This window comes from Xiphophorus hellerii, chromosome 5, assembly GCF_003331165.1.
Source record: "Xiphophorus hellerii strain 12219 chromosome 5, Xiphophorus_hellerii-4.1, whole genome shotgun sequence".
NCBI classification, from domain to species: domain Eukaryota; kingdom Metazoa; phylum Chordata; class Actinopteri; order Cyprinodontiformes; family Poeciliidae; genus Xiphophorus; species Xiphophorus hellerii.
Window position 1 is genome coordinate 15,772,736 of NC_045676.1, and position 11,494 is coordinate 15,784,229.

The window sequence follows — 11,494 nt, forward strand, 5'->3', positions numbered from 1 at the left end:
CAGTTTAAAGTTACAATCCGTCTTTGTAGGACAATGTGTTCTTTGTTAAAAAATAAAGTCACAGCTTGAAGTAATAACCCAAGTTATGTTTTTATTAACAACAACAACAACAACATTAGTAATAAGAGTCACTATCAATAATTATAATATATATTATTATTACTAATTATAATATTATTAATAACAATAATAATACAATAATATATTCCATTCCATATTCTAACACCTTTGTCCCTAGTGAGGTCGGGAAGGGTACAATAATATATATTAATAATAATGTAATTATTGGTGATGCAGATAACATATTATCTGTAATAATAATAGCTGTTATTATTATTATTATTATTATTATTATTATTATTATTATTAGTAGTAGTAGCAGTAATAATAATAATAACAACAATAATAATAATTCTTAATACAGATAAGTTTATTATTATTATTATTATTACTGCTACTAATAATAATAATAATAACAATAATAATAATTACTATTATTTTTGTTATTATTACTACAATTATTACTATTATATAATTATGGTTTGATGATTTGAAACATTTAGTGCGACAAAAGATAGCTATATAATTATGATGATGATGATGATTATTATTAATATTATTATTATTATTAGTAGTAGTAGTAGTAGTAGTATTATTATATAGTTCAAGTAAATTAGCAAAATATTACAAAAATAAGACATTTGGGAACAATATTTATAGACATGAATACATATTTATGATAATATCCCACATTAGACCGTGGGCCCAAGAGGAAGTCCCGCCCTCTAAAACACCACCATAATCTGATTGGCTCTCAGAAATGCCCCTCAGATGACAACCGCTATGTCTTTGGTCTGAACTACGGGTCAGCTGGGGGACCACCATCTCTAACCAGGCTCTCACAGTGGACTCACTCAAGCTGTCCTCTTTGTGTGTCCTGAGTGGGTATGTTTGGACCGTCGACAGACTGACCGACCGCCCTCCGCAGCTCCATCTGCGCCTTTTCTCCGCGGAGACGCAGAATGATGCTTCCAATGAGCCGCTGAAATTTGGAGCCATTAAAAACATTAAAGGGTGTTTCCACCCAAGCCACCAGGTTGTTGTCAAACATCAGAGAAGCGTCGATGCGAATCCTCCCATTGGTGCGGGCGAGACTCTGAAACCGAAGCCGTCCAGATGATGTCAGGGAAGCATTTCAAAGCTCAGGAAGTGAGCTGCTGCATCAAGTATTTCATTTTCGGATTCAACATCATATTCTGGGTGAGTCCCGTTTGCTGCCCAGACCCTCTCTCTAATGCACTGTGTCTCTCGCGGCTCTCTGAATTGTGTAGACGAGCTGTTGGACAGAACAGGTTTTTATTCTCGCGCACTTGCTCCCTTTGTCACCTATCAGCACGCCTTCGCTTTTGTTGGATTGCGGCCGCAATGATAATGTTTTTGCAGGGAAAAGTGCGCTCAGACCTGTCAACATCTCTGGTAGTGCTGTGCAGCAGCGTGGAGCTCCCACGAAGGAAAACAAACACATCATGCAACACTTCGTCGTGGGCCTCCCGGGTTAAACACCACCTTACTCAGTGCTGTTAGGTTTGAAATCATACTGGTTTTATTAAGATGTGTTGATCAGAAAGGGTATTTATTGACAAGGGAGATGAGAACTGGATTCAAAATGACAATATTTCCCCTTTAGATGAAACCTTTGGTTCTATCAAACGAGTGTCTATGTACAAAGCTTTCCTAAAAACTTAAATATGACAGTTTTCCAACTGTAATTACTGTTTCTAATTATTTCATAAATATGAATTTGTTGAGTGTGTGCTGTCTTAAAGATAAAAATATGGCCTGCATTTGTCTTTTGCCTAAGAGATGACCTACTGCAGCTGTTACAACTGCAGATTTGTGAGGGATATTTCTACCAGCTATGCACATCTGCTGATTATATTTATTTATTTTTTTTATCAATCTTCTTTGCAAAACAGCTCAAGCTCAGTCAGAGTGGATGAAATCTCTGTGAACAGTTTTACAAGTTTTATAAACCACAGATTCTCAATTGAATTTAAGGTCTGGACTTTGAGTAGGCCATTCTAACGTACGATGTGCGCTTAGACATACACATTTGCATTGCGATTTTGGCTGTATGTTTAGGGGTGTAGTCATTCTGAATACAACTGCAACAATTCACAGTAGGCAAACAGACAATTTACAGTCTGTTTGTGCAATATTGCAATAGCCATATTTTATGTATCATGCATCAGGTGATCAGGTCTGGCACCTGATTTACCGTTTTATTGGCTGAGATTCTAAAGCTCACAGAGAACAGCGATGACATTTTTTAGTGATAGAAATAAGTCAATAAAATGCAGCTTAATGCAAATCATATCTATGTTTTTACTGTTCGACCTATCTTAACATTGTGTTAAGGCAGATGTGACCTGTTTCTTTTTCCAGAGCGTTTGTTGACCTAAATTCACACATTGGTCAAAAGGTGTCCAGCAGACTTTACATTTAACTACAAATCCCACTCCAAGAGACATAAATCCCCTAAAAATATTCACTTTGAAGTATAAAGAATTTTTTTTCTAACAGGCACATTAACACTGTTTCTAATGAACTTATTTTGAGGTGGATTAATGAATCTAGAGTAAACTCTTCATTAAATTGATCTGGGAATCTGCTGCTAATTTATAATGCTCCACCATCTGAGTATTCCTCTTTGGTTTTGCTCTTTTATATCTTTTAGTATTTTTTTCAATCAAATTCAAAAATGCTTAATTAAACCTAAGTGGCAATTAAATAAATAATAATAATTTTAATAAATAAAATTGGTATCTGAAAAATCAGTAGCCAGGTCAGACCTAAAAGAAAATCGAAAGTCTGTATCAGCCAGGAAAAGCCTCATCGGTCCATACTATGTTGGACAGTGCTGTAATTTTTTTAAACACAGACTTGCAAAAATATGTTTGTTTGACTTACCATATGGAGAACTTTATGTTCAGAAAACAGATAAATAGCAGCTAGGTAAAGCCCTGGGACAGTGTGGTTTAGATGGAAGATTTAAATGTAATTTACACAAAGAGTCACTTCCGACTAGCATCTCTTTTTTGAGGAGACCTGGCCAAGATGGCATACAATTATTATCACCATCCATGTTCTTGAACCTAAACAAAAAATCATGCTAAGGCCTATAAAAACCCTTAAAATCTTGATAATTATTGTTGGCTTGATATGTTGATAACATCCTCTGGGATTGTATATTTAGGCTCTCTTGGATAACATAAAACCAGACACAATGTAAACAATCGAGTTTATCAGTGATTAACTCCACATATGGTAAATGGCCTGCATTTCTACAGCACTTTATAAAGTCAGAGGACTCCAAAGCACGTTCAGACAATTAACCCATTCATACACACACTTTCACTCACAAATGGTAGCAAGCTCCATTATAGCCAAAGCTTCCCTTGGGCAGACTGACAGAAATGACCACCATCAGCAGGCTGTCATCATCACCCTCAACAATAAATAATCATAATATGTCTTGAAGTTATTCAAAATAATCCATCCATCACCCATCCTTTCTTCGCCTTATCAGAAATCAGGTAAAAGAGGCAACAGGTCCAGGTGGGAGACCACCGCTATTGTAGTAGACAATAATTACCACTCAATGTTAAAACTTAATGCCATGAATGTGATAATATGCTTAATTACATGACATTACCATGAGATACATCTTAATACACCAAATCAGGTAAAAAATTCTCGGATCCAAATCCTTGAATTTCTGCACACTAGGCAGGAAGCTTTCCTAAACGCCCATCATAAAACAGTTTAAAGATGCTTCCTAACGTGGGAGCTTCCTGCTGATTCTGCAGACTGGGATGGGAAATATGTAGCCGTGGACCACAGCCATAAAAAGTCTGTCTGTGTTCTCTTTCCGTGTGTTCCTGTGTGATGTCTACATGTTGTAGTCAACACTAAGTAACCCCTCTATTTTCCGGTCTCCCCTCTCTTTCAGTTCCTAGGAATAGCCTTCCTTGGCATCGGCTTGTGGGCTTGGAGCGAAAAGGTGGGTGTGTTACATATTTAGGAGGCAGAAGTGGAAGTAGCTAATCATACAAGTCTTCACACCCGGCAACATCTGCAAATAATCAGCAGATTATTTTTCTTTAATTTCTCACTTGTTTCCGAATGGCTGGGTGGAATGTAAAAGTGGCCTTACTGAATAAGGAAGGAATGTCGTGTTTTCCTGTGAGACATCCTGAAGAACAATGAGAGGATTTGATCCGATTCATTTTGCAGACTGATTCATTGTGCTGTACTAATGTTACAGTGGGACTCTGAGCGCTCAGCCATTTCCACACTTTATGTGAAGAACATTTATGAATGTACTATTAGTACTTGTTCATAAAGAACATATTGTTGTCATGTGAAGGAATTTGCCACTTTAAGTTAGCAAAGACCCAATATTGGGCTCAATCAGTGGGTACTTTTTTTCTCACAGGCTGTGACAATTCTGCCTTCTTGCCAGGATCTATGAAAAACACCAAAAATATCATATGCTGACAAACAATTGTATTTTAAATCCAAAAAACTTGATTCCTTTGGAGTAGTCAGCTAAAAACTTGGTCAACAGAAGGACAACAAACCCGTCTTTGCTGGGTTTGTTTCCTGTTTGCTAAAGACATTTAAATGTTGTTTATCTCTAAGTAGCTAATTTATCTGATAGTAAGTTTGCAATTTTATTAGCCTAATTGATAAATTTGTTTTTTCATTTTTTTATTGAAACTGTTTCACATAACCTTAAAGATATTATTGCTATAATCTCCTCATTCAGGATCATGATCCTCTGCTTCAGTGGAAGTTACATGCTATAAGTTTGGGAGAAAGTGTTGCCTTCAAACAGGCCAAAATTACAGCTAAAAGTGAATCTCTAATGCTCACGAAGTTGTGCTTCCTCCCCAGGGTGTTCTCTCCAACATCTCATCCATCACTGACCTGGGGGGTTTTGACCCGGTGTGGCTCTTTCTCGTGGTTGGGGGAGTGATGTTCATCCTCGGTTTCGCTGGCTGCATTGGAGCGCTCCGGGAGAACTCATTTCTTCTCAAGTTTGTATGTTGCCTCCAGGCTTGTTCGGAGATTTCGTTCCACTTTTACTTTCCGCTTATCTTGATGTTAAAATGGTGACTGTTTTTGTATTTTAGTTCTCAGTGTTCCTGGGTATCATCTTCTTCCTGGAGCTGACCGCAGGAGTTTTGGCCTTCGTTTTCAAGGACTGGATAAAGAATCAGCTTAACTTTTTCATTAACAACAACATTCGAGCTTACAGGGATGACATTGATCTTCAAAACCTGATTGACTTCACACAGGAATATGTGAGCACTAGCTTTTTTCAATCCCTTCTCTGATTTCTCCCCGATACTATTTGACCCTGTATTGATCAGCGATGTGGGACTTTTTGACATTCATCTCAAGTTTTGTTTACATCTCTCTGACCTTGCAGTGGGAGTGCTGTGGAGCTTTTGGAGCTGATGACTGGAATTTGAACATTTACTTCAACTGCACCGACTCCAACCCGAGCCGTGAGAAATGTGGAGTGCCCTTTTCCTGTTGCACCAAAGATCCAGCTGTATGTATTTTTTATAAGCATTCCTTAGTCTCACTAGTAACACATAGCAATGAGCACAGTATGTCGATTCTTCTCTTAAGAGTTTAAATGAAGTAGGAAACATGGTCAGTGGAGGCCATGTTGTAAAAGTTTTCCAGATGACAGAAAGCTGCCTGACGATGTCAGCTGTGATGGCGATCTTCCAAAAGGAAGTTAAAGCGTCAATGTTTATTTCCCTCAGACTCAGCATACAGGAAAGTTTGAAAGAAGAAGGGAGGAGACCTTTACCAAGGATTTTTTTTTTAGTTTGTTTTCATTTGGACAGAAAAACACACTCCTACAGCTGCTCAGTAAGCACAGCCTTGACAGCAAAATATTGCAGCAAAGCACTCTTTTTAATGAAAGCGGCTGCAGGACCTGCTGTCCCGGCAAGGCGGTGCTTTAGAAAAGCATCATGGACATATTCAGCAATAAGTTTCCTGGAGTGATACTCGGACTGACGGCTAGACTCAATCATTTTTAGTGATATAATTTATGCATTTGAAACGTGTTTTGATTCATATTTCTGTCACATTTTGCTAAAATGAGCTTTGCTTGTTCTAATGGTTTTGATAAAACTGTGATGATAAGAAAAGGGCTACTACAGATCATGCTTTAGCTTCGCTGGAAACAAGTTGTTAAATCATTCAGAAGTCGAGTTTGAAGGATGCAGGGACAACCAGCAACAATGTGGAAAATTGCAGATCACTGAATAACTCTTACAGTTACTTGGTTGTTACCACTAAATATTTTCTTTCTTTGCCAATAAAAACGTAATTCTAAACATAATTCAACACTTGAGTTGACAAGATGTTAAAGTCTGAATGAATAAGTCATGTTCTAATTGTTATTTATTTTTACCTCTAAGTGGATAGTCTCAAATTGACATTTTAATACCATGAACTATTTAAAGTTACATGCTTATGACCAAGTCATGTTTTTTGTGAATAACCTGTAGGTTGCGTCGTTCACATCTTTAGAGTGTAAAAGCTTGGATTTTACTGACTTGAAACTGTTAAAAACTTCTGAAAAGCTCAAATAGTTTTTATCCATATCAGTTGTAAGGAGAGAAATATGCAAGTAAATTTAACATTTTAAAGTTTCTCTCTTTTTTTAATAATCAAAGCTTTAAATTGGTAGCACAAATGATATCCTTTTAACAACAGCCTAAATAAGTGCTGGACAGCTTAATAATAACTTTAAAAGAAGGATATTTACAGTTCTTGTTTATGTGTTTTTTTCCCCCACCTGAATTGACTCACTTTTTTATATAGTAATAAATCCAAATTTCATAAGAATAATCGTTTAAACATACATTTTCCCAAAATCAATTTGTTTTCTCTATTTCCATTCAAATTGCAGCGATATGATTAATTCAATTAAATTGTAAACCATTTCCTTTTTTCACAGGAGGACGTCATTAACACTCAGTGTGGATATGACATCCGTGCAAAGTCGGTGAGTTGTAAACACAAACTCTGAACTACAGGCAAGTCCAAATTGTCCATGGCTGTAGTATCATGGTTTGGGAGTGAATCTGGTAAAAACAACTGCGGAGGGAGCTAAAGCTCATCATCCATCAGGTGGAAGCACGGTTAGCCATTACAGGGACGGTCTCATTGCTCTAATGCCAAAAAATATGTAGTTCACGATTATTTCAAAGAGTATAAGAGTCGAATGTGCCAATTTTTTTCTATTAAAAGGAAATTAACAAAGGTAATTACTTTTTAAAACAAAATGATACTCTTTTTACTTGTTTCATTGTCTTTGGTAGCCGCCTCTCTCATTTCCTATCAGACCTTCTTGATCAAATGAACATGTATTTTAAATCTAAATCCTCCAAGCTTATAATTTTGTTCTTAACTGTAGAAACTATAGTGAGATATTCATAAAGAAAGCTCTTGTGGCAATAAAAGTGTAAAGGGCAGAGTGTGAATGGCTCTCGGTTCTTTGGCCCCAGGCGGCGTGAGCTCATCGGCAGCTCCACCCTGGTCACAATAATCCTCTTTCATTTCGCTTCCAAACTCCTCCGTCTTCAAAATGAAGCAGCTGGCTCTCCATCAGTACTCAGGGCGGCGTGTGGTATTACTCACACGGCAGCAATGCAATGCAAATTGAGCCTCACGCCCCCTCCCCCCGTCATTAGCTTTGGCTGTTCTCCATAGCAGCAAAATGTAAGGGGAAGGCTCTGTTTGTTTTCCTGGCCTTGCATTTGAGCTGCAGTGGGGCAGTTTTAACAAGCCTCAGAACAGGAAAACAGTGAGCTGAGTTATTGTTAACAAGTGGGGAATATTAGAGGGATTTCATTCAGAAGGAGACCAAGAGATCAAAATACAGCCACGTGCTCCCATCAAAGGTAACCATGACGTTAAGGATTACCAAAGAACATGCAGACCCAACAGTATTTCTGCATGAAATAAGAATCAAAATAATTCACGGTTTAACTCATGAATGTGTGTGTTTTCTTAGGACTCAGAGCAGAGAAACTTCATTTACATCAAAGGCTGCGTCCCACAGTTTGAGAGGTGGCTTCAAGACAACCTGACGGTGGTGGCGGGCATCTTCATCGGAATTGCATTACTGCAGGTGGGGAAGTGTGTGAAAAAAACCATCTTACATCTGATGTGTTCCTGTCTCTAATATCATTCTAATCTGGTCTGTTTGTGTCTGTTCTTAGATATTTGGGATCTGTTTGGCACAGAATCTTGTGAGCGACATTGAAGCTGTGAGAGAAAGCTGGTAAGTGACAATAGTTCATTACAAAAAAGTGGGATGTGAGTTTCAGCCGCAGGACTCTGAGCTGCCTGGACAAATTGTTCCATAGCGCTCCTTAATTATTGGCACCCTTGGAGAAAATATGTCTTAAAGTTAACCTCAACTTTGGTGATATTATCATCCTTCTCATTGTTCTTGGTGACACGATGAACATTGTTTCCCATCAAGCTTTGCTGGTCACAGCTCCAGATGTTTTTAACTTATTTAGGCACAGATCATGGCATGTACATCATATGCTTCTCATTTACGCAGAGTAAACGTCTTGAATGCGCCTGTACTTTATTGGCACGTTCTCTTGAGTTTCCCATCACGATTTTGAAGAGTGGATGAGAGAACGGGGCAGCTGTTTCACACCAAACATACTTACTGGGTTTGTGCAAGGTCTCAAAAAGTCATAAAAAATAATCCTCTTAATTATAGACCTTAGCCAGCCTTAAACAGGACCAGATTTTCACCAGGTCTTAACTTACTTTGCGTTGACAAAACTACAAATGCCACGAAGAAAGAGGATCAGTAAGGCCACTTGGAAAGAGTTTGTCTCCAGACAGCACACTGTCTTAAATTTGTATGTTTACATGAATAAAATCAAACATTTGTGCTGCATTAAATAAGGTCTATATGTATGTGTTTTAGAAGAAAAAATCAGGAAGGGTTTTTAGCTTTGTAATTATGTATTACTTTGTGCTGTTCTATTATTTGCAAACCTAAGGAGGCATTGTTCTTTTCACTCTGGCTTCTGTTTGTGTGCAGTCTGTTCACCTAAGACCTACACACAGTGGCAGGAGGGATGCATCAGGTAAACACAGAGAGATTAAGTCTCTCTGCTTGCATTGTATTCGCTTGATTTTTCCCTTTCCGCCCTACGTGTTTGGACTGACATTTTCGTTTCGTCTTTTCTCTGCAGGACTGAAGTTTGGACACCATCAGCCAAGATTCCACCAGTCTCATGTAAATAGTTCATTACAAATTGATACGAGTCGTTTTAAATGAAATGCTATTTCTGAAATCTGTTCAGAGCTCTGATGCAGAGCACCATAAACAGTCTAATTCATCCCCATACAAGCGGCTCTAAAAGTAAAAAGATTGCATGGAGGAGCTGAGGAGGGAGGTGATTTGTGCACAAGGAACTAAAGTGAGATTGAAAATGAGTTTTTACCGCTGCAGCTTGTAACTGCTGCATGGAAGGATTGTGCGCAAAGATGAAAGAAGTTCTGGAAATGCACCGCATGCCGTTTGCCTTCTGATTTATCACTGGCTCGCCTAAATGTATTTGATTTAGTATTTCACAGTGTTTATTGAATCATTACACTTGACTTGGCTGGTCGGCACTTTGCTCAGCGTTTAATGGACTCTGCTCTAAGCTACTGTGACTTTAGCGAAGCGTTTTCTGTGGGATTACAGCGTCATGTCACCGATTAGCGTAAAGTTTAAAAAGCTCAATAGCGACAGAAAAGGTCCAAATGCTTGGATGCAGTGTGTAATCCAAATTCAGCTTGAAGCACTTTAATCATCATGAAACAGTGATGAAGTTAATTTCAGCGTTTTGGTTTTATTTCCTCTTTCCTTAATTGGGAAAGAACAACTGGAGATATTTGTGAGTTTTATTTTCTTTCATTTTATTACGAATCACTTATTTCCACTGATGAAATCAAGCTAATTGTGATAGAGATGTTGGCTTATTACTGCTACTTTGATATCGCCTGCTTCAGCCGGATGTTTTTAAAGTAATTTCTCAAGTGCCATAATTAACTGCATGCTGATTCCCTTCTCCCCTTTAACAGCATGTAGATGCGATTTATAGCCGGCTCATAAAACTCTCCAGCTTTTCCACCAGCAGTTTTGGTTGAGGAGAATATTGAAATCAGTCTGCGCCGGGATACAGTTGTTTCTGTGTTTGCACATAAAAAGTCCTGTCATGCTCCAGCAGCGGGTTTATTGGAAATCTTCCCTCTGCTTTGAAATGATTTGCATCATAATGGGCTGAACTGAAACATCGTCAGACAAAACTGTCATTTCGAAACATTTGTTTCCTCAGTTCACTGGACTTCATGTAGATACTTTAATAAACCAGAAATGGTTTTTAAAAATATAGATTTTTTTCTTTTCAATAAAAGCTTCTGATTGTCTGTGTTTGCTAATCACATTATTTCTCACCATCTAGTGCCATATTTGTGATCTCTGCTTAGAATCTGTTTTTATTTTTTGTTTGTTTTCTATGTTAGTTCTTGTAAATATCAAACGTCTTCTTGGAAAACAAATAAATACTTCCTCATTCAACTCTAAGATGTTGACGGAAGTAAAATTGCTAAGATTCTTAATTTTGGCTGTAAAATTCTGTATTTTGACTTGAATACAAAAATAAAATTTCTGATGTATGTTTCTCATAATAATAGTTATTACCCTTTAAGGGTTAGACGGTTCCTTTCATAAATGTCATTTGAAAGATGGTGCATTTTCTATTCCCAGTGACTTTACATTGTAAAATATGTAAATGTTTGCAAGCATCTGAATAAATGTCACCTTGTACGTTTTCTGGGTTTAGTTTTGTTGAGATTTTGTGCTCGTGAGGAGGACGGGAATGCAGACAGGAAGCTGGAAAAGAACAGTTTTTAAATCCTTTTGACCAAAACAATACCAAGAGCAAAACAGGATACCTAAAAACCAAACCAAAACATGGCATGAGATTAGGCCAAGCCAACTGGGATAAATTTGGATTGCACACAGCAATATAAAGTAGTACAGTGGAAGAAAAGGATACATCATTTTTACTAGCTTTACAATTACTGATATTTTTGTATACCTTTTAATTTTTGCAAAATTACTCCAGATCCTGTCCATCACCTTAGATGGAGGGAATATATGGACATAAACTTTCAGGTTTTGCCAGTTTCACAACAGGCTTTGTTGCCTGGGTTTCAGCCATTTTTAAACATGAATATGCTTTGATTTCAACCCTTTTATAGTTGCTCTGGTTCTATTTAACCTTTAGTTTACCAGATAAGTTGACTGAGAACAAATTCTAATTTTCAACAACGACCAGTACAGGAAACATCTAAACATAATACAACAGAATATCAC

At 37.5% G+C, this 11,494-nt stretch overlaps 1 protein-coding gene across 1 annotated transcript; it reads left to right on the plus strand.

The window, feature by feature from the left end:
- The first annotated feature begins 835 nt into the window (after nucleotides 1-835).
- On the plus strand, nucleotides 836-10,947 carry LOC116720347 (tetraspanin-5). The gene is made up of 10 exons (XM_032563550.1): nucleotides 836-1,260; nucleotides 4,013-4,063; nucleotides 4,960-5,106; nucleotides 5,199-5,369; nucleotides 5,498-5,623; nucleotides 7,052-7,099; nucleotides 8,111-8,227; nucleotides 8,319-8,380; nucleotides 9,167-9,212; nucleotides 9,321-10,947. The coding sequence occupies exons 1-9, from the start codon at nucleotides 1,177-1,179 to the stop codon at nucleotides 9,177-9,179; spliced, it is 819 nt and encodes a 272-aa protein (XP_032419441.1). The 5' UTR covers nucleotides 836-1,176; the 3' UTR covers nucleotides 9,180-9,212; nucleotides 9,321-10,947.
- Nucleotides 10,948-11,494: the final 547 nt, after the last annotated feature.

Bases quoted from the DNA above. Each gene is read 5' to 3' on its own strand.
- LOC116720347 (XM_032563550.1), top strand. From the start codon at position 1,177: ATGATGTCAGGGAAGCATTTCAAAGCTCAGGAAGTGAGCTGCTGCATC. The intron at 1,261-4,012 runs GTGAGTCCCGTT...CCTCTCTTTCAG, and splicing joins GATTCAACATCATATTCTGG to TTCCTAGGAATAGCCTTCCT. The intron at 8,228-8,318 runs GTGGGGAAGTGT...GTCTGTTCTTAG, and splicing joins TCGGAATTGCATTACTGCAG to ATATTTGGGATCTGTTTGGC.